This window comes from Lactuca sativa, chromosome 2 (assembly GCF_002870075.4).
Source record: "Lactuca sativa cultivar Salinas chromosome 2, Lsat_Salinas_v11, whole genome shotgun sequence".
NCBI classification, from domain to species: domain Eukaryota; kingdom Viridiplantae; phylum Streptophyta; class Magnoliopsida; order Asterales; family Asteraceae; genus Lactuca; species Lactuca sativa.
Genome location: NC_056624.2, coordinates 182,363,132 through 182,388,962, shown reverse-complemented (window position 1 = coordinate 182,388,962; position 25,831 = coordinate 182,363,132). Strand labels below are relative to the sequence as shown.

General features: G+C 36.7%; 3 protein-coding genes and 1 non-coding gene across 5 annotated transcripts; 3 read left to right on the top strand and 1 right to left on the bottom strand.

The window, feature by feature from the left end:
- Window positions 1–1,959: 1,959 nt before the first annotated feature.
- LOC111920052 (ethylene-responsive transcription factor ERN1) lies at window positions 1,960–5,238 on the top strand. The gene has a single exon (XM_023915625.3). The coding sequence runs from the start codon at window positions 3,670–3,672 to the stop codon at window positions 4,801–4,803; it is 1,134 nt and encodes a 377-aa protein (XP_023771393.1). The 5' UTR covers window positions 1,960–3,669; the 3' UTR covers window positions 4,804–5,238.
- Window positions 4,946–8,640, bottom strand: LOC111920051 (SNF1-related protein kinase catalytic subunit alpha KIN10). Its single transcript, XM_023915621.3, has 10 exons — window positions 8,280–8,640; window positions 7,194–7,388; window positions 6,935–7,119; window positions 6,667–6,849; window positions 6,454–6,585; window positions 6,201–6,386; window positions 6,027–6,116; window positions 5,740–5,955; window positions 5,412–5,657; window positions 4,946–5,298 (listed from the first exon to the last, which is right to left on the bottom strand). Exons 2-10 carry the CDS (start codon window positions 7,378–7,380, stop codon window positions 5,185–5,187), a joined length of 1,539 nt encoding a protein of 512 aa, XP_023771389.1. The 5' UTR covers window positions 7,381–7,388; window positions 8,280–8,640; the 3' UTR covers window positions 4,946–5,184.
- Window positions 8,641–22,526: 13,886 nt separating this feature from the next.
- On the top strand, window positions 22,527–22,628 carry LOC111920102 (U6 spliceosomal RNA). Its single transcript, XR_002859710.1, has one exon. It is a non-coding gene; the product is annotated as a U6 spliceosomal RNA (small nuclear RNA).
- A 965-nt stretch (window positions 22,629–23,593) lies between these two features.
- On the top strand, window positions 23,594–25,256 carry LOC111920053 (uncharacterized). Of its 2 annotated transcripts, none has more exons than XM_023915627.3 (3): window positions 23,594–23,772; window positions 24,644–24,919; window positions 25,020–25,256. In XM_023915627.3, exons 2-3 carry the CDS (start codon window positions 24,649–24,651, stop codon window positions 25,097–25,099), a joined length of 351 nt encoding a protein of 116 aa, XP_023771395.1. In that variant the 5' UTR covers window positions 23,594–23,772; window positions 24,644–24,648; the 3' UTR covers window positions 25,100–25,256. The 2 variants fall into 2 exon arrangements, with proteins under 2 accessions (XP_023771395.1, XP_023771394.1); XM_023915626.3 differs by having other exon boundaries at window positions 23,597–23,772; window positions 24,639–24,919.
- Window positions 25,257–25,831: the final 575 nt, after the last annotated feature.

Below are 25,831 nucleotides of genomic sequence, written 5' to 3'. Positions count from 1 at the left end.
GGTAAAACGTGTACAAAAATGTGATTCTAATGATTTTTTTTCTTTCATTGTAATTGTGTTGGCCTAGAGAAGTTAGACCAAAAATGTTTAAATGTGTACAAAAGTTACATTAATGTAAATAATATACAAAAATTGAGTTTAATTGTGTTTTCTAAACAGGTAAACCAACTAGACTTGCAATAGCAAATCAAAATATCATTTTCTAAACAAATATTAGTTTAATGGTAAATCATACACAAAAAATGACTAAATATATTAAAACATAAGTGTTCATTGCCCTACAAAATCGTTTTTCTTAAAAATAAATTACTTTTAAATATTTGTTCACCATAACAAGCTAATAAATTAGTTTGAATCCGTTAGATGAAATATATTGATATTGCATTATAATGTCTAATATCAACTTCTATGTCATATAAATTTTAGTTATTTTTTGTAATTTGTGTTGGACAAATAAAATGAAATATTTATGTACCTAAAGGACTCTCTCCCGTATCTTTACAAGATTTGGTCCTTCAAAGATTGCAAGATTAGTGATGGACTCTTTCCAATATCTTTATAGGATTTGGTCGTTTAACAAGATTCATTTGGCTAGTACTCTTTCTGTTAAGGGTGTGCATGTAAATTCCAGTGTTCTAAAAGGCGCGCCATGGCGCGCCATGGCGTGAGGCGTGGCTTCACTGTTACGAAAAACTTAATAACGTTGCTGTTAGGCGTGACGCGTAGCAAGGCATGATATGGCACGCCATGGCGTGTTATGACGCGTGTTTTTTCGTTTGATACACAGTTTTTTGTTCTTTGTTATGTCTTTTCAAATCGGGAATACAAGTATTGTGGTTTTTGTTAACTTTTTATTATTAGTTATTGATCTAACACTTCTAAAAAGTAGTTATATTTAATATAAATTTATATTTAAGTGGTAATATAATTTTAAATTAATACAAAATCGTTGCCTTACATCACGCCTTGAAAAACGTCATGGCTCGCCATAGCTCGTTAAGCTTGAGGCTTCACCTTGCCGCCACGTCACACTTCACGCCATTTAGAACCTTGGTAAATTCTTTAGTGCTGGAAAAAAATGAAGATGTCAAACATATGTTTTTTAGTTGTGATTTTGTTGTGGAGATCTGGAAATGGTTTTGTGGTTGGTCGAAGCTTATATATGTTGCCCATGTGAGCTTTTCTTCACTGATTTCAGTTGTTTATGATATGAAGGCTGACACAAGGAGATGTAAATTGTTGCATTCCTTAACTTATGTGGTGTTGTGGTCTTTATGGAAAGCTAGGAATGATGTCGTCTTCAAAAGACGGAGTTGCAACTCGATGAGAGCAGCGGATGATATTCAACTTTTATCTTTCAATTGGATTAAGTATATAGTTAAATTTTCAAATTTATGTTGGTTTCATTAGTGTATTATTCTTTCTATACTTTATATTTTATAATTTTCTAACATCTTACTAGTTTTAATGTATTTGTTGCCGTCTAAAAATATTTAAATAGTTGAGATTTATAATAATACAGGGTTACATACTAAACTAAGCAAATTTCCTTACGATAATTATATAATTAAACTATAATATATATATATATATATATATATATATTTATAACTAGTTAAAAGGGGAATGAGTGTCATGTATTTATACATGGTGTAATAATAATATGTATTTATATTATATAAGATTAGTAGTAAATATGTATAAAATAATTAATGACTAAATATATACAAAATATAAAATTAAGGATTAAATATATAAAATAAATTAGTGAATATATACAATAAAATTTATAATAATCGGTAATAATGATATTTCTCATCAGTTTGAGCAACGAAAAGTATCTTAATGACTAAATATGTATATAATGAAGTAATGAACCAAATTATTAATGATCTTTTTTAAAACTAATTTCCAGAAAAAAAAAAAGATATCTTTAAAAATGTTTTTTTCCTTTTTCATTTAACTAACCATGTAACAAACGTATTGCTTAAGGTTGCATTGATGAAAGTTGTATTGGTCTCATAATTAAGGGATCTTGTGATCGGTTTCTCCGGTAGGATTATCCCCAGAGCCACCGTAGGTGCCGGTGATAGAACCGGTCGATTTATTCACAACGATAAAGGCTAAGTCTGCAATATTGTAAGTCGTTTTTCTCTTCCCTGTTCAATTTTTTTATGTGTTGCAATTGCAAGTGATACATGAGTTCAGTTAACGATAGAAGTATGTCATTTCCCTAATCCCTGATTACAATAATCTAGTGTTAGGGTTCAATGTCAACCATTTGAATTCCAAAAAATCATCGATTTCAGTTAGTACACTACATATCAGTAGGAAGGGGATGATGGAGTAACAATGGCCAATTGGCCATTGACATTGCCTTTGCCTTTGCCCTAGATAGACAACTAGCACCTTGTCATTTCACCTAGTTAAAAACTCAAAAACCTTAAACCCCAATTCATTTACGTAAATGCCACTGTAGAAACAAACAAGCTATCCATGTGGCAGCCTTAGAAGAGCCATATCACAATTATTTGAGAGAGATAGATTTGGTAAATATCAAGAGGATGAAGTTAAGATCAGAAGAAACAAACAAGAGGTTGATGTTTTTAGCATCTCAAACCTTTCTTGTCTCTTCTTTTGTTAATTCTATTGGCTGTTTGCATGTTACCTTTAGAATCGTTCGTTTATACTTCATACTGTTACCCTGCTATGTGACATTCTTTGAATCTTTTCGTTCATCACGTATGATCATTATCTTAAGACATCGGTTTTGTCGATTCTGAAAGAACTTTATGAACTAATGAAATCACCATAATAATCAATGGTCCAATTACCACAAGAGTTTTGTAGCAACTAGTCTGATTGCTTCCATTAGATATGGCTCACTGGGCCCTACTAAACGCCTTATGGGACAAACTATGTAAGAATACATCGACTTGAATTTTATACAATTATTAATATGACTACGTAACTTGTCTTGTAAATTGCTCCAATTGTCTCTTCTGTGATGCAACTTGCAAGTTTCACTAAATTGATTAGTGGGATTACCTATACCATGTTAAGTACATGTAATGGGGTGATGATATCAAAGCTTCTCTTTGTCTATGGGCTTTGATCTTAGTTTTGAGGTTGATATAATATATGACTTGAACTTATAGTTGAATATCTAAAATTTCCCATGATAATAACAAGAAAAAGGGTGGTTGATATAATAATTGAATGCTATAAATATGTTGTAATAGTTATTAACACAAATGAAATCTTGATTTCGAATATGCCAATAAATAAGAAAAAAAATATATATTAAACAAAGAGAACTCAATATTTAAACAAAAGCATGATAGAGGAAGCTATAGGTACTATAATAGAATATACATACTCTGGCTAGGTCAAACTATATATTACAAATGAATATTATAAAGATTGAATACTTTATTCTTTCCTCCTCGAATGAAAGATAACGCTCCAAATGGTTTTATCTAGGAGCCAAAAACTGAAAGTTGATAAATTAATATTTAAAATAAAAAAGAGTTGTGACCCTTTCAGTAGTTTGACAAGATCTTCTCTTTCTAGTTTCTATGCCTATATATAAATGCATCAAAATCCAGATATAATATGTATCAGAAACTAATATAGCTTCCAAAATCCAAACCGAAAAAACACATTATCATGGCTAGAAAGAGAAAAGTGTCAAATGATCAAGACTCTGATCATCTTGAAGAAAACATAGCATGGGAGGATGAGAGGGTTAAAGAACCACCAGCTGTGGCGGCATTTGGCGGAATCCGGCGAGCTCGGAAGCGGTTTGTGGGTGTTCGACAGCGGCCCTCTGGCAGATGGGTGGCAGAAATTAAGGACACGATACAAAAGATTAGAGTCTGGTTAGGCACTTTTGACACAGCTGAAGAAGCAGCTAGAGCATATGATGAAGCTGCTTGTTTGTTAAGAGGAGCCAACACTCGCACAAACTTCTGGCCTTCTTCTCAGTCAACTTTGACCACACCTGCCCTTCCTTCAAAAATCACAAACCTTCTTCTTCATAGACTCAAAGCCAGAAATAATTCTTTAGCACTTGCTGCAAGTGCTTCATCTCAAAACGTTTGCCATGTTTCTATTAATCATCATGATGAGAAGAAGCAAGAGGAATTTAGAGATGATGTAGTTGAGTTTTCAGATACAATCTTTACTGATTTTCTCAATGACACGGATGAGTATATTCCTGAAACCAATGATGAAAATCATGTTAAAGATGATTTTGGTATGTTGATGGAATCTGATAATAATTTGGAAGCTCAGTGTTCAAACGGTGATGTAAACAATGGAGGTGGGGTTGAAGAAGAAGAAGAAGAAGATGATGATGATGAAGGGAGTAGTGAATCAGGAGTGATTGATTTTGGTTTCATTGATGAACTTGGATCAACTTGTAACTTTTCTCCATTTGAGATAGCTCAAGAGATAGCATCAGAGGTGTACAATGAAGAAGGAGAAGAGCCATTAACAATATCTGAAGCGATGAAGAGGATGAAATATGAACGCAAGTACTCGGCTTCTCTTTATGCTTTCAATGGCATACCAGAGTGTTTGAAGTTAAAGCTTGGTTTTGGAGGAGGTGTAAATGTAAAATCTAGAGGAAGATCCAAAATGCAAAGAACTGTTCTTCATAAGAAAGCAGAAGAAGAAGAAGAATCAAAGAAAGATGTTGCAGAAGACTCAACAACAGTTTCTTCTGCAACAAACACTATCGATGGAGAGTTGTCGCTATGGAGCTCTCTTGATCTCCCAACCATATGTTATGTTAATTAGCTCAAACCTGTTATATAGTTTTAGTTTTGTCTAGTTCATCAAACTCACTCAATGTCTTTTACTTTTTTGAAAAGAAATGAAAAAAAGTACATTGTCCTAATTCCCAATTCTTTTTTTTTTTTAACAAATACAAGCAATAAAGTTTTACTTAATAAATGCGACACTAAGGTTACACATTACTCTTATTATAATAAACCAAAACAAGCTATTTGATGGTTTTATATAAGTAAACAAGTTAACAAAAGATAAATACGGGCTCACAAAATTCGCCTATAAATAGAAGCCTAGAGATTTTTATATACAATACAGCCTAGCTTTTCTTCACAAAAGATGATATCCCGGAGAAAGCCATTCATATTTTTTTTCAGGCTATGTCTTGTTTTAGAGAACACGAAGCTGAGCAAGAAACGCAGCACAAAGTTCCAAAAACAGAAACTGAGGTCCATTTACCCTCTGTAGATCAAGCAAATACTTTTCCTCACGAGTTTTATATAGCTGTAACAAAACATATTTTTTAACATGATCAATAAATATTGAATACAGAAATTAGTGTAGCAAGCTATTGATGGTTTTATATAAAGCAAAGTAGTTAACAAAATCATGTTTACCTGGACTTCAAACTTGACAACATTTGGAGAGGTTGAGGAAGCAGTGTCAGCAGCAGCATCTACTATGGTTGACTCATCTCCAAAGTAACGACTACTTTGCAACTGCATGGTGTTGTTGTGTCCATGGCTAGTGGCAGGATCCCATCTGCACTTCATGTTGTAGTGTCCTATTTTCTTCCAGTTAACATTCAGTTCTTGCAAAGCTTTTAATACTTCTTGCATTATCTCACGAGGATGCGCTCGAGACTGTCAAAACGGACCCCATTAATACAAAGAAAAAAATAATAATACTTTATTCATACAATACGATGAACATGAGAAAACTAACCTGAAGCCCAAGAGCCCATTTCCTTTCAACTTGGTTTCTCATATGTGTTCCTTGATAATCCATGTATCCAGATGAACGTGGTGATAAAACTGATACAGAAGCTTCGTTTGAATTCACACCTCTGTACCCCTCAACAGGTTTTTGAAACTCCGCTCCAAGATAACTGTTTGAGTTACGAAACCTATTGTCCAGTAGCAAGTAATACGCCACAGTACCCTGTATGTAAAATATACAAATTTTTACCAATATTTTTCACCTAAGAAAATTATAAAAATAAAAGTTATTACCTCATTTTGCACTCGGTTGCGAAGTGACTCGATAAGCCCATCCCTGTCAAACCCCATCTTAATCACCTCATTAAGAATATCTTCATCAGTCTGCACCAACAAAAAAGGGTATATGAGGAAATTGGAATTGCTAGTGATTATCATTATCAGTAAAGGGTATATTTGGAATTGTACCTTTTTTGCTTGCTGCATGGAATCGGGTGGAGGAACGGCTAAGTAGCGAGGGAGATGAGCTTGGAACCATGGGTGTGCACGGATTTCAGGAATAGTCATACGCTTCATTGGGTCAACCACAAGCAACCTTGGAATCAAATCTCTAGCACCAGGTGACAAATGACTCGGAAGGGTATATATTCCACCCTTAAACAATAAATCAACATGAGAAGGGTATAAATGGGAATTTATCAAAAATATTAAACTGGCAGACCTTAATTTTCTTGAAAAGGTTAGGAATATTTTCATCGTCAAAAGGAAGAGTCCCACAAAGAAGAGCATACAGGATAACACCACAGCTCCATACATCTACCTCGGGCCCAGCATATAGTTTCCCAGATATAACCTACTTACAAAAAAAAAAAAATGTTAATTCTTCTGATGCTGAAATTATTAGTCTGATTTATGTGAAATTTATATTTTATACCTCAGGGGCTGCATAATTTGGACTTCCACAACTTGTTTTGAGGAAATGACCATCACGCATGATATTACTCAAACCAAAATCTGCAATTTTCACATTGCACTTGGCATCCAATAGCAGATTTTCAGGTTTAAGATCTCTGTGGACCACCATATTACGGTGGCAATACTCCACACCAGATATTATCTGCCTCAAGAGTCGAGACATTGACATATAAGTAATAAGTTTAGTTTAACCAGATGAAATAATATTTATATTTAAATATTTTCACCTGCTGAAAGAAATTGCGAGCTTCATCTTCATGCAATCTTCCCTTTTCCACAATGTAATCGAAAAGCTCACCGGATTTCACATACTCCATAACAACATAAATGTCTGATGGTGTTTCTACAACCTCATAGAGACGGATGATATGCGGATGCATGAACAATCTTAATATCTTAATCTCTCTTCTAACTGTAAATATATGAAATGAGTGACTATTTGTTTATGAGCATTGTTATTATTTTTATAAGTTATAAAGTTTGTACCTTTTTCTTCCATTTCCATGTTTTTGATCTTGCGACGATTGAGGATCTTTATAGCAACTTTGTGTCCTGTTAATGTATGTTCTGCAATTTTCACCTTCCCAAATGAACCAATACCAAGTGTTTTCCCAAGCTTATAGTTGCGTAAGAACATGTCCACACTACTCCCACTACGCCCTCCTCCCTCCATATCTTATCCTGAAAAAAAAAAGGTTGATTTAACAGAATATATAGATATTTAATCAACACTGCAAAGGTTTGGTATAACATTGGGGGGGCACTAGGTAACTTGCAATGAAAGTTTGCCACAAAAGGGGAAGCCACAATTATGATTGAATATACCAAGATGGAAACATGTATCTTACAGATCACTTAAAGGGGGAAAGTTGCAATTATCGAGGTATATTTCAAGATGAAAATTTTTATAATATTCATGAAAGGAAGGAAGAATGTTGGGGCTGGAAGTTGTGTAACATGTGGGGAACATTATGAACACCTAAAACACTAGCAAGGCAACAAATGAACATGAAAAAAGGAGTAAAGTTATTAGTTGAGCTCATGTACAGGATGTTAGTACTCCTATTACTCTTTCTAAGATGAGATCCAAAAAAGAATTTCGGATCAGCCAGCAAGCTCGTGTTAGAACCCTTAAGCTAGATGAGTCATCTCGATTTTAAACTATGGAGAATGATAAAGAACCTCTTTAGAAGAAATGGAACTAAATCGAAACACACCTGCCGATTATAGTTTGCTAAGAATTCACATCGACGATTAGGTTACAAGTAAGAGAACAAAAGGCGAATAAATTGAAAAAGAGAGATTGGAAATCTGTTCGAATCATCAAACAAGGGAATCTCACATTAAACGCAACTGAAGGAATTTTACAAAAAGCGAGATTCTTGAGAGATTAGATTAGGTTCCTCGGAGCTTATATGGAAACCGACCGATTTTCCTAACAGAAACACATGATAGCCACAGATCTGAATTTTAAAATTAAACAAACCCCACGAACAAAAACAATTTCAAATAGAGCGAGGAAATTATAATTTATTGGAAGAGTAACAATCTTCGGAAATTTCATAGACTAACCGGGTAACGAAAAGCACACGAACTGAGTCAAATCATGTAAAGTTTGTGTCTCCCGATTACGACTCCTGGTTGCGAAATTCTGGCGAAAGGGCCGAGTGTAAAATCAATCACAAAGACTAATCGAATGAGTTTTCTTCGACATATCAACGTACGTACGTATATGAGAGAGAGAGAGAGAGAGAGAGAGAGAGAGAGAGAGAGAGGCCGATGAAATATTAGAAAAATATAATTGGGAAAAAGGAAAAAGAAAAAGAAACAAAGGAATGGTAGACCTCCCTGTGACAAGGGTTTGAGGAGGGGGTGATGAAGAAGGGAAGCTTTGGTGAAAGGCCACGCAACAAATCACGAAAGGGTGCACGCACTCCTTCTTCTCTCTCCTACTAAAAAGTAGACCTCACAATGTGATATTTGGGGCTTTTTTTTAATGTCCTTTTCCTTCAAAGTTTAAACAAAAAATGTTTTCAATTTCACATGATTCCCATGTAAAATTTGACAAATGAGTTTTTAAATGGGTTGGTAACAATTTTAGGCTAAACTCCGACAAATTTACTCATCTAATTTTGAAAACCAACATTGAAAACTATTTTTATAATGGATGTTTTTTTCTATCCTTTTGAAACGGCTATCAAATATATAAACACATAGAAAAAATAATAAAGTAAAATAAAAAAATAAAAATCTTAAGCGAGAAACTCAAGTCAAGTCAGATATAAAAAAATATCAATGGATGTAAAATATACCAATAACGTGTCAGGGTTTTTATTCAATTCAAAAATAATATAATGTTAGAGACAAAGTTTGACATAATTAACAATGGAAATATTTTTGTTTGAATAAACTAAACCCATTTTAACTCACCAAAGTCCAAAAATCATTTTGCAAGACTTAGAAAAATTAAAACAATCATAGAAAGTTAAGTGTTACAACCTTTAAAGACTTTGATTCTCATAAGAGATTAGAAATTGATGAAATATTGCATGAAACTCCAAAAGAGAAGTTCTTTATAATATATTCATCATGCAAAATTAAACCACCAAAATATGCTAATATACACTTATATAAAGTTGTTCTTAAGTTTTAAGACTTATACCAAGTAAGTGTTTATAGTGAAGCAACTTTAGAGCCTTCATTTCTCTAGCACCAAATGGAAGAAAGAAGAAGAGGAGAATGGAGCATCTACCTCTTGGATTTGGCGGCCAAATGGCCAAATGTGAGAGGAAAGAGTGTCTAACAACTCGAACTCATTCACTAGTTAAGCCTTCTTTAAGTACCAAAACATGCAACAATAAGCCAAGACCAAAAAGCAAAAATGGTAACGTTTTTCTTACATGTACGAGAGATGTAATAAACAACACAAAAGTAATCCTTGTCCATGCTCCTCAATTTTTGGCCATAATGGTCAAAAACACAAGCCGTGAAATATTTAATACATATCACATAATTAGCTAGTTGAGTTGTAACCAATTGGTTACTCTAAATGACCAAAAAATTATACACAACATTAATAATCATACTATATGATATTAAGCTAACTTTTGTTCTCTTTTACTATTATTTTCTAAAAAAATAATTCTTAATATATTGGTAAATATTATTTTCATAAAATAATGTTTTTCCAATTAAATACAAGTGTTGATATTTATTAATAATCAAAATTACTCTAATAAATAATCAATTGGTAGTAACTGATGGGTTTTATAGGTTATAAAATAGATGTACATGCAGAAAAAATCACTTAACATTTAAGGGTGCTAGGGATGGCAAAAAAACTCAAACCTGACGGGAAAACCCAAATCCCGAAGATTTAGGGGCGGGTCGGGCAAGCTTATCGGGTTTCGGGTTTTTTTTCGGGTTCGGATCAGGGAGTGGGGATGTCTGCCGCGACCCGCCCCGCCCCGAATATATATATATATATATATATATATATATATATATATATATATATATATATATATATATATATATATATATATATATATATATATATATATATATATATATTCAGCCCTTCAAACCTCTAACCCTAAAATCATGTATCCTTTTCTCTTCCATTCCAATTTTCAGCCTACAACAAAAATTAACATAATCAAATTTTCATATGTATTCTCTTCTTTTAATCGGAAAAGACGTGGAGTTATCGACCCCTCGGAAGTCTCATCTGCCTCATTCATTTTCATTTGTGGCAGGCAGGACCGTAGGAACCAGACATAGTAAGCAGTGAGCCAATGACCTGCAATCTGAATCGAGTTTTGATCGATGCTAGCCATCTACCTCGTTCATTTTCATCTACTCACCACCAACGACAACGACCTGTTGATTCTAGTTCTAATCTAGTCAATTGCCATTCAGGTAAGATTACGTTTTTTTTTTTTTTTTTGCTAATTCGATGTAGCACAATTGTTCTGAATCTGTTCGCATGATCGCATGTAGTCGAATTTCAGCTAATTTGAGTTATGATTTCTGATTAATTTGATTCAATTTGAGTTCTGATCTAGTCGATGTTGTCCCAATTTTAATGAATTTGATTCAACTCGTCTATTTTCTTTCCTGTTATAGGCATAACATAGCTTCGATGTTGTCCCAGTTTTGGGCATCAGATGACACACTTGTGAAGCTGTTAAGGGTATTAAAGATATGGTTGTATTTGGTTCACACCTTTCAAATTGTTGTATTTGATTTCTGTTATGCTGAATTGAGTTATGTTTTCTGATGAGTCTAAGTTCTTATTTTGTGAAGAATCTGATTTCGAATTTGAGCTGATTTGAACTTAACAAACTGTTGTATCTGATTTCTAATATTACATTGGTTGTTATTTTTCAGGGGATATGAATTCAAACAGTCAAATTCATGCTCCAACTGAAAGTAGTCAAGAGGTGGGAGGTTCATGTTATAATCAAGTAAATATTGATTATGTGGATCAACGAGGTGGGATGTAGAAGAGGTTGCTTGATTTTGAGTTTGTTTTAATGTTTAAATGTAATGTACTATTGTGATGAATTTATTTTTTCATATTTGGTTCAATTATGCTAAGAACTTATTTGGTACTATTGTAGTTTTATCAATTTTCGGGTCTATATCCGGTTTCGGGTTCGGGTTCGGGATCGGGGAAATTTTCTGCCTTGACGGGGAACCCCGATAAGAAACCCGTCGGGTATTGGGTCGGGGGCGGGGCCAAATTCAATTATCGGGTTCGGGGATGGGATATGTTGACCCACCCCGTTACCATTCCTAAAGGGCACATGCACCCTATTAGGATCTATGTCATAACACTTTAAAGGTAACATACAATGAACAACAAAACCTACAAGAACCCTAATGTAATCGAAAATACCAAGTTAGGGTTACATACCTTTGAAATGTATAAGTAAACAATTCTCTTCAATACATTGTAGTTGATCTTGGAAAGCCTAGCACTAAAATTATGATTCCTCAAATAGTTTATATCCAAACCCTGGAACCGGAAGACTATTGAGGAGATAGGAGGGAGAGTTAGATTTCTGGCTATTCTCTTGGATACACAAGTGGCTAAAAATGCTTAGGTATAGGGTCATATTTATAACTACTTGGAAAACCTTGGAAACCATAATTTGAACGTATAATAAAAATATTTCAAATTTAGGTAGCTATCCAGTTTCCTAATCATGAGGAAGCTTCCAGAATGCCCTATTAGGGCATCCCAAAACCGTCCCGATGGGAAGGTTCTTATAACGTTCCAAAAATTCTAAGTGAATTTTTTTTCTTTAAATCAATCAAAAACAATCATTCATTTGTTTAGAAATCCCATCAAAGTATAAAAACATGTCATATAATCATCAGAGTATAAAACAAGTCAAATCATGTGGAACATTGATGGATGCGGTACAATCATGTTGAGCTCTTCCCCATGGAACCGGAAGATACCTAAAACCATAAACATGAAACCGTAAGCACAAAGTTTAGTGGGTTCCCCATAACACCACATACCATACATACATCCCCCCCCCCCCGACATTCATCGGGCCCCGCCCGATACTCATTGGGCCCCGCCCGACTCGTTTATAATACATAGTGGGTCTCGCCAAACACACATAATGGGCTTCGTCCAACATACATACAAACGCATACAAGCGTCACAAAGACAACTAGCATCCTACAAACATAATCTAATGGTTCTACATTGGTGTCTTCGACCCACAAGTAGAGTGAAGAGACTCACCTCAACCGGTAAACGAATAGATCTTACACACGAGTTGTTGGTACTAACTAGGGATGAGATTTAGAATGTAACGCTCTAAAAATTTCAACCAATTTAAACTTTTCAAAAACAACTCGGTTTCATAAAGTTATTACAAAAAGGTTTTCAATACAATCATTATCAGAGTCTTCCCAGAACCACAACATAAAATATAATCATGAGGAGCGGTACGATCACGCCTTTGCCTTGCCACGGTCTCCTGAAGAACCTGAAAAACATTAAATCACAACTATAAGCCCAAAATCTTAGTGAGATACCCCCAAAATACCAACCACATATACCATACACGCACATCATGCCATATCATAACAGAACACAGAACAACCATGCACTTCGGGTCTACTGTGAGACTGGTCCGCCGCACCGGCCAACGGTCCACCTGGTCCACCCTCCAAGTCTAGCCATATACATCGAGTCTACGGTGTGATTGGTCCGCCCGCACCGGGCCTTCAATCCACCTGGTCCATTCTCTGAGTCTACAGTATGACTAGTCCGCCCGCACCGGGCCTTCAGTCGGTCTGGTCCACTCTCCGAGCCTCGGCACGTCTGGTCCGCCCTCTTGAGGCCTATAGACTATCCGGACCGCTCGCTAGGCCTTCGGGATAACCGGTCCGCCCTGGGTATGTTGGCCTACAGCACAAAGTAGGACCCGCCTCAACCCAAACCCCAATCCAACAACCATGTGCACATAAACATTCAATCATATAACAATTCACATTCAATCAAGTCGATCTAGCAGATCACATAACATATCATCATCTTAACCAGGATACCGACCTAACCGGTCACTAGCATAACATCATCCTATATACCAGGATACCGACCTTAACCAGGTCTCTAACATATACCACCCTAACTACCAGGATGCAAACATATCAAAGCAATAACATAACAACGATACCCGGATCACAATCCGATAAAGGGCCGGCCTTGGTGCCTTAGACCCTGTTGATATAGTGAGGATAACTCACCTTGCAACTGCCGATTGAAAAGATAAGACCAAGATGCTCCGACCACTGACACGATCTCCACCTCTAGCCGACACCAACACTGAACTCAAACAAAAGCCAACAATTACCAAAATGCCCCTGGAAGTCAACTGGTCAACCCTTGGTCAAAGTCAAAGTCAAAGTCAACCTACTGACTGACTCTACTCGCCGAGTCAACCCGATGACTCGCCGAGTTCCCATGCTCAGAATTGCCCCAATCCGCGACTCAACTCACCGAGTCACCCCGAGACTCGCCGAGTCCCACAACTCTGAGTCCCCTCGCACTCAACTCACCGAGTCCTCCCTTGACTCACCGATCCATGGCTCAACCAGAAGAAAGTTAGGACCTCACGACCAGACTCGTCGAGTCCAAGAACAGACTCACCGAGTCCAAGGCTATCTTCAACCTACTCGCCGAGTTGTTCTTCCAACTCGCCGAGTTCCTGCCCATCTTCAAGTAACTCTCCGAGTACACCTTTGTGACTCGCCGAGTGCCTCTAGATCTTAACCCATACAGAAAGCCTTCCAGGCCATGCAGTTGATCCAAACCATAGATCTACCCTTCTACAACCCATCCATCACGTAAAGTGGCAAACTTTACGTGAATCCAAAGAGATCTAGGCATTTTACACTCTAGGGCTAGGGTTTGGGACAAGATGGCTTCACCAAACACTCAAGAACAGGGGACTTTAATGCACTCTAGACCTTCTCCATTCCAGATCTGAGGTAGCAACCTCAGATCCAACCTCCAAACTCAAAATACCACAAGCTAATCTTCCCAAATACTCCAAAATGATGAATCTAGATGAATAACAGCCCAAGCAACGAAATAATACCTCAAAAGGAAGCTCCAACATAAGAGAAATCTGAATCTTAGCAAAGACCCTTGCTCCAAGCCTCTTAACTCTCCAAGATCTCCTCCAAAATATCTTCTCCAAGGTTCAAATGCTCTCAAATCCCTCACAAACGCGCCTTAGGGTTTTCTGGACTTCAAGAGAGGGTAAAGAGGCTGGGGAGAGGGCATAATGTCCTTTATATAAGGCTCATCCTCCGAAATTAGGGTTTTCTCCACTCAGCACCTACTCGCCGAGTCTAGCCTCTGACTCGCCGAGTTGGCCACTTAACACGCGACTAGAGTCGCAACCCTACTCGCCGAGTCCACCCATGGACTTGCCGAGTTGCCCTTCCACATTTACACTTTGAACCCTGAATTTGCACTCCTGAACTCGGGATGTTACAATTCTTCCCCACTTAAATTAGGCTTCGTCCTCGAAGCCTGCGGCAACACAACTCTAGAATTACTCTCGCAATGCGTCTCCTGACATTAACCAAACCAGATTCCTCAAAACACAACCCCCGAAACCCAACTCTTCTCCTGCGGCATTTTGACCACCGCCTCAAGCCGGCCACCGGCCTCATCCTCAGATAACTCCACTTAATAGCTAAGTACCATTACATGATACTTCACTTGCTCCAAATCATGCCAATCACTTGACTCATTCGAGCTAGAAATAACCCTGAACCACCAGAATCCCGATCGGAGTCCAACTCTATCCACTCCAGGTTGACAGAAGGTCACATCCTTCAGTCTCAGAGCAACTCCCATGAGTTCTCCTCCGCAATCTCATACCCATGCCGGACTGGTTCTAACATCCTCGGGTTGGGAAAACCCGATGCACTGACGACACCTCCAAACATCCCCCATGATGAATTACCACTACATACACAATTCCTTGATCAAAATCAAGATGGGAATCCAAGACTCCATCCCTGCATCCCTTCTGAGCCTCTTGGCTCTACACCCTCGGAATTCCTTCCGTGACCTCGGCAGACATCCAATCCGGATGTGATTCGATACCACTGTCGCAAACACGCTGCTCAATGACCATAATTGGAACACTCCAATCATAACTCTGCACTACTGCTTTCACTTCCGTGAACTTACACTCCCTCTCGGAGCTACATTCCTTTCCCTTTCCTTACCAAGGAAATCCACTTGGCTGCCTTGACACTATCACAAGTGCCACGGTGCTCACCCAATATTACACCATTTCTTATAACATAACCGCTATCCCATGCACCACACATACTCTAAATCTGATCGCAAAGACTCTCGAGTCCATGCACTACCTTCAACTAATCGATGATCAATACCCGGGGCTAGACCCACTGATGCTATCACATCACGACATACTCATTCCATATCCTCATACAGATATATCAACACATGCAGAGTCTTCAGCATGATTGGACCGCCTTACCATGCCTTCAGCCCATCTGGACCACTCTCAGACCCTTCAACAGGTATGGACCGCCCTCCAGGGCCTTCAGCCTGTCTAGACCGTTCTTCGAGCCTTCGGCCTAACTGGTACGCCCACCGACCTTCAGTCTATCCGGACCACTCAACTAGCATTCATCATCCCGCGTTATCCCTCTAGAAAACTCTCCCATGCATACCATTCTAGCCCTCTAGGGGTTCCGAACTCTATCTCCACCCTACATACTCAAACCAGGCCTGATCCCAGGCCTTCCACAATCAATCACCCTTGGTCTGCATCCTGCCCTGCCTTTCCGACACTTGCTCATACCAGCCTACGCTCGGCTGTCAGAACCGCTGCTGAATCTCAACAGCTAAACAACCTCTCATGCTATCGATCTTCCGGAGAATTCTCCAATTCTCCCCCACTTAGAGCATTGACTATCAATTACCGGTCGCTATCACCGACCTCCCTCGACAACCCTACTCATCACAAACCCTTACACGCGAACTGATTCCTACCAGAACGAGCAATCGTCACAAATTCATAATGACACTGATCATCCCAGCTAGAAAGAAACCCGATCTTCAGCTAACCACTCCTCAGACTATAGATGCTACCCGACATTCAGACCAAAAGCCAGATTCCCACTAATAATCCTTATGAATGATAACCAATGAGATTTCCAACACCAAATCCATAACCATACCACAACCCTCAAGGAACAACGAATACAATACCAAAAATCCAACAGCGAGACTAGCAGATAAACAATACTCCACAAAAATAACCAAATAACAAGACATCAAGAAAGAAACATACCCGCAGCTGCATCCGGCACTGCCCTGACCTCCTCCGCTGTAAGCTGAAAAGCACGACCCTGAGCCCTTGTGGGCTCCGCTCCACCCTGACCTCCACCCATAATCCTCAAAGTGGCCGGTGCTGGAGCCTGCACCGGTCTTGTAGCAAGCTGTGGACAGTTGACCCTCAAGTGTCCAACCTGATGGCAATGATAACAAATCCTCAAATCCCGAACCGGGGCTGTCTGCCGACAATACCTCGCATAGTGCCCCTTCTTTCCGCACTTGCGGCATGCACCACCGGACCTACAAACTCCGGTGTGACCCTTCCCACACTTCCCACAAGTGTGGCTGCTCTGATCTCCCAATCTAGAATCAACGGTCTTGGACCGTTTCGATGCCGGCTGCGACTGCACCGGAGCCTGCCTGAGCTCTCGCAACTGCAACTCAATCTCCAACTCACACCGCCTGGCGGCCTCCTGCAACTCCAACAAGGTCTCACACCTCTGCGTAGACACAAACTGCCTGATATCCCTCTTGAGCATACTCAGATATCGGGACATATGAGCCTGCTCCGAAGCCTATGGAGTGCTTTAACCCATTCCCATTCCTTCCCAAGTATGGACCGATATATCTATGTATTTTATTACCCACCTTACAACATCAGGGGGTAAAACAGACATTTTGGTCATTGTCGACCGGTTCTTGAAGTTTGCTCATTTCCTTGCCCTTCCCACTAAATTCACAGCTATAACACTCGTCTCTATGTTTCTACAAATAGTCTATAGGTTACATGGTCTACCAAAAAGTATCATCACTGACCGTGACCCACTCTTTCTCAGTAGCTTTTGGAAGGAAATATTTAAGCGGTTAGGAACACGCCTCAAATACTCCACCGCTTACCACCCGCAATCTGACGGTCAAACCAAAGTAGTTAACAGGTGCTTATAAAGCTATTTGCAGGTAATCGCTAGCGAAGAACCTCAATCTTGGAGCAAAGTCTTGTATCTTGCGGAGTACTGATACAAGACGTCCTATCACTCCGCCATTAACATGTCTCCGTTTCAGGCACTCTATTGGCGAGCCATGCTAACCTTAACCACTATACACTAGGTCAATCTAATTCTATCGAGGTCGATCTCACACTATCCGAGTACACTAAATTGAGAGCATTGGTCAAAGATAACTTGCGTCGAGCTCAACAACGCATGGCTGACCTTGCCAATACACACAGACTAGATAAACAATTTGAAGTCAGTGATCTGGTTTACTTACGCTTGCACGAACTAAAAAGCCAGTAAACGTTTCTTTGGACCCTTTAAAGTACTCGATAAAATTGGGACGGTCGCATACCGACTGGACTTACCAGCCACATCTAGGATACATCCGATTTTCCATGTATCCCTCCTCGGCCAAGCTTTTGGAAACCCACAACCCACACCACTACCAGATCTTTGCAATAAGCACGAGCTTGATGACGAGCTACTTGTTGAGGAGAGGGTAGTTGATACGACCCCAGTAGCTGGAACATCAGACCCAACCAGTAGGAGCCCAACAGAGGAACAGAGAGAACAACCCAAAAGGAATAAGAAGAAGCTTGCCTAGTTTATGGATTGAAACAGTTGAAAGAGTCTGCATGTTGCATAAGTTTAGGAGGAAGACTTGTTCTTTCTCATGGTCAATAAGGGAGTTAGTACTCCAACTAGAACCACGTTTCCTTTTTTTTTTTCTGCATGCATGTTCCTTTGATTTGCTGGGAGTCAGTTATCAATTGTCATATAATTTTTAATGCTTTGAGGTATAATGAATTATCTAGAAAATTGTCTCAAATTGCCTTCACCGTTTCCTTGCTATATTCTTGGAGTCTCACCCACTCTACGGGTTGTATCGGGCCATAACTATAAAAAGAACTTGTACCTTGTTCATTTTGAAGCTATAGTGATTTTGTAAGAGACACTGTAGATTACAGTTTGTATCTAGTTTTTTTTTTTTTTCATATGCTGCAACGGGTCCAATATGTTTTTTAATTGAATTTAACAATTGTATTGATAAAAGACAATTACTGTTGTAGTTGTTGGTAGAAAAATATATAAGGTCGATAGTATTGTATATACCGATCTTACAACGTGTATTTATAAAAATGTAGTTTTTTATGATAAAAAATGAAAAAAAGTTTAAAGGGCCGCAAATGGCAAATAAAAATAAAAAAGGGTATCTATTGTTAAGAATGTTTTAGAACATGTGGATTATAAGGGTAAAAAACGAAAAGAAAAAAGAATTGGTTATAAATGGAGGTTAATTTGATTTCAATGGTAAAAAGTGAAACAAAAGTAAGAAAATAGATGTAAATTGTTATGAATAGAATAGACTAAACTGCAAATTTGGTCCCGTGGTTATCAGAAAAATGTAGATGGAGTCCAAAAAAGTTTCAACTTGCACCACTGGTCCAAAATCATAAACTTCTTGTGGTTTTGGTCCCTGAAAAAGTTGAAAGGACTATTTTAACCTTTTAATTTCTTTTTTATATTTTTTATATTTATTTTTGAAAAAAAAAAGCAAAGCTAGCTCACCCACCCCTCCATCGTACCTTCTCCTATACCTCTATTTCTTTCTTTCTTTCTTTCTTTCTCTCTCTCTCTCTCTCTCTCTCTCTCTCTCACTCACTCACTCTCTCTCTCCCCCTCCTTCCATCCCCCTTTCTCTCTCTCACACACACAGAAGATAAAAAAAACCCATCGATCGAACACAACATCTTCTTCCTACGATACACCTTCTTCCGACGTACCCACTGTCTTCGTCGCCCGACAAGATCACAACAACCAAACCACTACCAATCGAACATGGGTTTAATTTGCTTTTCCAAAACGAGAAGCAAACGTATAGGTCTCTAGAATCGTTGATCCAGGTAGCTTGAACCTCACGGGTTTATGGTATAAATACCCTTCGATATCCTCTCCTTAGATCCACCTTCATCTTCAACCCTAATATCCCCTTCACAAAGTAAAAGGGGTGACCACCATCGCTACCGAAAACAACATCCCCTTTCGACCTTACCACGATTAGGGTTTCGATGCCTTAAACACCATTGGATCTGAATTTCGTACCCCTTGCTGCTTCCCTTAAGAAATTCTAAATTCACTCACTTTTTTTATTCAATCATATGTGGAAATCAAATAATATGGATCGTTTTTCTTGTCTGTATCTCACCTCTTCCCATCGAGGAATTGATTTATGGGTCTGTTATACCATGGAAGAACAAAGGTGTTTTTTACTGGTTTGTATTTTTGATTCTAGGTGGTGGTGTTAGCTATTGAGATGATAGACTGTGAAGATGGTGATGTAGCGATCTCGGTAAACAGTGGTGAATATGGTTGATGTGTAGATATGGTAGCTTGGAGGAGAAGATGGTATCTGTAATGGAGGTCCGGTGTGAAATCGATTGTGACGTGAGGAAGATGGAACCAAATTAGATCCAATCTTGATTCTAATCCATTATCCCTTTCTCTCTAATAATTTTTATTTAGATGGGTTTGTTGGAATAAAGGTGAAGGGAGAAAGGATTTGATGTATGAACTCAAAATAATCATAGAAGGAATGAGGTTTCTTTGATTTGAAGAACATGGGATGCAAAATTAAGAACATGATCAGAGAGAGAGAGAGAGAGAGAGAGAGAGAGAGAGAGAGAGAGAGAGAGAGAGAGAGAGAGAGAGAGAGAGAGAGAGAGAGGTACGGTGGAGGGGTGGATGAGCTGGCTTTGTTATTTTCTTATTTATTTTTAAAAATAAAAAGGATTAAAAAAATATAAAATATATAAAAAATAAATTTAAAGGGTAAAATAGTCTTTTCAACTTTTTCAGGGACCAAAACCACAATAAATTTATGATTTTGTACCAGTGGTGCAAGTTGAAACCTTTTTGGACTCCATCCACATTTTCCTAATAACCATAGGGACCAAATTTACACTTTAGTCAATAGAATATGTAACGGCCATTTATGTATTTTGTTAAATGTTGAATTGTTGTAGAAGAATACAAATAAAGAAATTGTGAGACCCACTAGTGACGTCTTAAGTTGTAAACAATGCATTTTAAAATTACTATTAGCTATAGTATTTTCACATCACAAACACAACGTTGGTATTTATATATATTTATAATGTTTATTTATTTATTTTTATACACATCTTACATTTTCTAAGAGAATTTAAATTGATAATTTTTTTCCTCTTATTTTACTCAATATGTATAATAGATAATTTGTTAGATTGGTAAAAAGTGATTTTTGATTGTGATTGTAACCGTAAACAATACTAATGAATTAAATTGTCATTAGAAAATAAATTATAGAGCGAACGATAAGAACTAACTATTTATCATAAGCTTTAAATTTTGAGTTTGTTGAAAACTTTTATATCTATAAAATATGTATCTTGTAATAATAAATTTAAAGAAACCATTATTGTTATGGTGAAAACAAATTATATGAAATCATAGACTTAGAATTAAATAAGAGAAAATGGTAAATCTAACCAAATTCCTTAATTATTTTGTGGAAAGTAGTAAAAATAACTCAAATTACAAATATAGCCATGAAAATCGCAGATGGATTAATCTCATCTGTGATTTTAGTGTTTCATCTACGAACGTACATTGCTAAAGCACTGTCGTGCTTTAACGACTTGTACCTTCGCAGTTTATTTATTTATTTATTTTTATTTTTTTCATATAAATACTCCAATCTTTGACTGAAATCGCAGATGAACTAAGTTTATCTGCGATTTCCTCTCATCTCACCTGCGATTTTACGTTTTTTTTACTACAAAATTAATAGAGTTTAACTACGAAACAATCTTATTATATATAAAGTTTGCAAAAAATTATCAATTTAATTCTTATTTCTTTGGAATACTATTTGTTTAAAACATTTTTAATAAAATGAATTCTTCAACAAAAACTTTGAAAATTATTTGAAAAATGAAATCGTCCATAGTGCCTCTAAAGAGAGAGTTCTTTAAAAAAAGTTTGAAAAATAAAAGAAGAAAAGTTTTTATACCCCTGAAAAAGGAGAAATCACAGTTGGACGCAAAATCACAAATATACTGAGTCCATCTGCGAACGTGCAAATCGCTAATTTGTGATACTTATAGAAAAAATATTAATACAATAACAATATTTTTCGTATTTTAGTCATTTGTGTGAAAAGACCTAAAAATAACATAATTGTCTTTTTTTGTTAGCATCTAACCAGCGGTATCAGGTATTATCCTTCTTCTTTGAAATTGAGGGTTTAAGTCTCATTAGAAACATATATGGATTTATGAGTAATATAATAAGTGTAGTTTGTTGTTAAAAAAATCTTTTAGTTTGGAAAAAACATTCTATTTTAGTTTTGACTTCTTCTTTTTAGGTTTTTTGTAGGACAAAATATACATATTGAAAGTCTTGAAGCTAACTTCCCGTTTTTGTTAGGGAAGTAAAAATCTTGTTTTTTTTTTTTTTTTTTTTTTTTTTTTTTTAACATAAAAAGTAATATAATTTTAACGATCATACGATGTAACTTCTGGTATGTGGTTTTTACGAATAATAAGATGCGATATATAAATACGAAACAACATCGCACCGCTAAAGTTTCCAGTTTGTCCATATTAAGTCACTAAGGTTTTTTTTGTGCGTATTAGACCAATATGGTTATTATTACCGTTTAGAAATAATCCTTTTTACCGGTTAAGTAAAAATGACTATTTCTAAACGGTAATAACAACCATATTGGTCTAATACGCACAAAAAAAAACCTTAGTGACCTAATACGGATAAACTGAAAACCTTATTACCCTCCTAAGTCATTAACCCTAATTTTAAAGACATTGAGAATATATGACCATCAATAGTAAACTACTTCATTTAGAACTCGCGTCGTCCCATATAACCTGCTACTCCTCTATATGGCGAGGCTCTTCATCTATAGTCGTCCCTTTGGGGACATCCGATAAAATTGGAACGATACAGAGAAGATTAGCATGGCCCCTACGCAAGGATGACACACACAATCGAGAAATGGACCAAATTTTTTTTAACCTTTCGTCGTCTTCTCTGGAACCCTAATTCCCTTTTCAAATGCTAATAGAGTTCAATTGCAATTCTTACGTTTCAGTAGTTCATCTACTGAAGTCATGATCAGACAACATGTGGATTATATGGTCAGATTGATCTTTTTGTTGATGTCTTCAACCATTTGTGACAAGTAAGGGTGATCTTTCTTTCTATAAAGTCTCCTTTAAGTTTTTAATTTTCCTGTCATTAAGTTTCATGTTTTATAAACTTCCGTTTATGTGTTGTCTATAGTCTGTATGTGTTTGTTTATATGCTGATTCTTTTATTCATTTTGCAACTTCAGTTTCTTAGTTCATGTTGTGGTTTTGCTTTTTATAAAATAATTGATAATAGACATCATCTGCAAGTCCCTGTTGTTTTTAGATTTTCATTCGTTATCAAATGTAGACATTGATGAAAGGTATCAAAGTGAGATTGTTTTTGTACATATGGATGTGTTCATGTAAACATTTAAATGACAAAAAAGAAGTTATTGATAAAATGTTGCATATTTATGTAATGAAGATCATAAATCATATGAGTTTTTGGACTTAGAAGTTCTGGAAGGGTTGTGAGATAAGTTTAAATGGAAGCAACTACTTTCAGTCAAACAAATCAGTCACACTGATTAATAAGCATGTTTTCTAAATAATTAGGGTTAATGACTTAGGAGGGTAATAAGGTTTCCAGTTTGTCTGTATTAGGTTACTAAGGTTTTTTTTTTGTGCGTATTAGACCAATATGATTGTTATTACCGTTTAGAAATAGTCCTTTTACCCTCCTAAGTCATTAACCTAGTATTTTTACAAACTAAAAAGTTACACCATCTGTTATTTGTTAGATTAGATTTTTAAGTATTTTTCGATTTGATAATTCGGTTTTTGCTAATCCTAACCATATTTTTAAAAATCCACGTTAGTTTTGGGTAAAGGACCCACGTTGGTCAATTCAATTTTGGTCGACCACAGGGTTGTGGAAAATAGGCCGTGATAGGTCTGGATTTCTTCGTGTTGGAGGAACGGCAGAGGCGAAACTATTTTCTGGATCAACTGAAATCCTCCATCCTTGATCCATCTCTCTTTCTCTCAAATACTCAAAGCAAGCGATTGATCTCAATCCTCGGGTAAGCTGTTCTTATTATCCGACCTAATTATTAGCTCTATGAATCATTGCTTTCCCCCCAAGTTTAGAGGTGCTTTTAAATTGTTAGTGATTAAGAATTGTGAATGGAATCCTTCCGTTCTTTCGGTACTTTCGGTTTGTATTTTGTATTGTGACCTAACTATTTCAGTCTGGTGTGTTCAAATTGAAATAGGTTAATTAGTAGTTGATACTCTATAATCTATATTGTATAGTTTGTTTCTGCTGCTGTCTGTCTCTATATGCGTCCGTAGCACTACAATTAAGTCACCATACGAATCGCAATAAGATGTTGCTTTTTGATCATGATCTGTCACTTTGTTACTGTTTTCATTTTGAATGCAATCAAAGAAGGTAAGTAAGTGTAAACAACAATTAGAAATATAACCAGCTTTGCAAAGAGGGATGAAATGGTTGATGCATCTCATGATTCTAATGGAAAATGATAATCATGTATGGATAACATCATTAGAAGCATCCTGCTAGGGCACTCCACCATCAAGTTAAATCACAATCATGAGAGCATATACAGGGAAATGATAATGATTGTGTAGTAACTAGTAAGTTAATTCTTGTCTATTTATGGGTTTTACTGTCCAAGTTGGAACTTCATTTGACATCTATATGATCTGTTTTTGTATTTACATCATAATAAAAACATTATCTGCTAAAAAAGATGCATTCTTCATACACAAAAGTTGATGATATACACACTTTATCTACCCATACATATACATGAGTGCATTAAAGAAGTTGGAATCTTAGATAGAAGGAACACCATAGCATTAATCAACAATGATGTTTTCCAAAGCAGTTTGATCTGAGTGCTTCTTTTTGTTAAATTTGAAGTGAAGGTGACATGGCATCTAGGAGGAACATCAATTACAGTCGTCTTCCTGATGAAGACAATGATCGTATAGGCAATGAAGGAAGATACGACCCTCGGTTTGACTACTCACCAGGAAGCTTGGATGAAGTCCCATGGAAATCCATTGCCCTTGCACTTTTTCTCCTTTTTCTTGGATGTTGTCTTCTTCTTCTTTCAATCTTCATATTCACAGGTCACATGGGAGGAGACAAGTCCCAAGCATATGGCCTGTTAGGACTTGGTGCACTCACCTTCCTCCCAGGTACCCTACATTAATCATATATTATTAAGTATAGTGTTAAATACTTAAATTTTGAAGAATTCCTTATTTCTTGATGATGATGATGATTCATTTGTTTTAGGTTTCTATGAGACTCGAATCGCGTATTATTCATGGAGGGGGGCACAAGGCTATCGGTTTGCATCCATCCCTGGTTATTAAAGGTTTATAGTTATACCCCTCCTTTTCCTCATCTTTTTTGGTTGTATATGTAATATACATACAGCAACTTCCAGTTATGTAGTAGGTTTTGAGATTTGAGATTGCTTTTGTTTTGGAAATGAAAAACTTCTAATATAGAGAAACTGCTTTGGAGTCTTCTTGCTGGGAATATACTTTGAACTTTTCTTTTTGCATTTTGGAACTAGACTTCAGCAAGGACAACATATATATATGTTTCAATTCAAATTGTTAATTGAAAGAACCTGCTTCTTTATTTTCAAAATAGAGAATATTTTTATACCAAATCATTGGAATCCATTTCTTTCTTTGGATCACTTTGTTGGGTTTTGTTCCAGGTGTTGAAGCCTTTTGCTTAGGAACCCATATTTTCTTAAACTTCTTTTCTTCTTTTTGATCTTCCTTTGATTGGGTTTGAAGTATCTGTTCTTAATATCCTTTTGAACTTTTGTAAAACATGAAAGAGTTCAATTCATCAACAATTTCATTCTCACCGACAACAAGAGGTATATCAATGACCCTCTCAATCGTCATTTTGAATCGACATCAACTGAAACGAAAAACTGAGATATTGACTTGATTCACTTCCAAATCATGTCTAGATTTTAAATTTTGAAAATCGTCATCTATGAACCAAAACATATCAAGAACAACTCTAAGAGAAAAATATGAAATAACTTGTTCTTCTAGTACTCTGCGTTGATACCACTGCTT

What these genes read in the sequence shown, in the direction of transcription:
- LOC111920052 (XM_023915625.3), top strand. Translation starts at nt 3,670, where the DNA reads ATGGCTAGAAAGAGAAAAGTGTCAAATGATCAAGACTCTGATCATCTT.
- LOC111920051 (XM_023915621.3), bottom strand. Translation starts at nt 7,380, where the DNA reads ATGGAGGGAGGAGGGCGTAGTGGGAGTAGTGTGGACATGTTCTTACGC. An exon ending in ACCTTTTCAAGAAAATTAAG is followed by an intron (nt 6,387 to 6,453) that starts GTCTGCCAGTTT and finishes TTATTGTTTAAG; the next exon opens with GGTGGAATATATACCCTTCC. An exon ending in GCAACCGAGTGCAAAATGAG is followed by an intron (nt 5,956 to 6,026) that starts GTAATAACTTTT and finishes TTTTACATACAG; the next exon opens with GGTACTGTGGCGTATTACTT.
- LOC111920053 (XM_023915627.3), top strand. Translation starts at nt 24,649, where the DNA reads ATGGCATCTAGGAGGAACATCAATTACAGTCGTCTTCCTGATGAAGAC. An exon ending in TGCACTCACCTTCCTCCCAG is followed by an intron (nt 24,920 to 25,019) that starts GTACCCTACATT and finishes CATTTGTTTTAG; the next exon opens with GTTTCTATGAGACTCGAATC.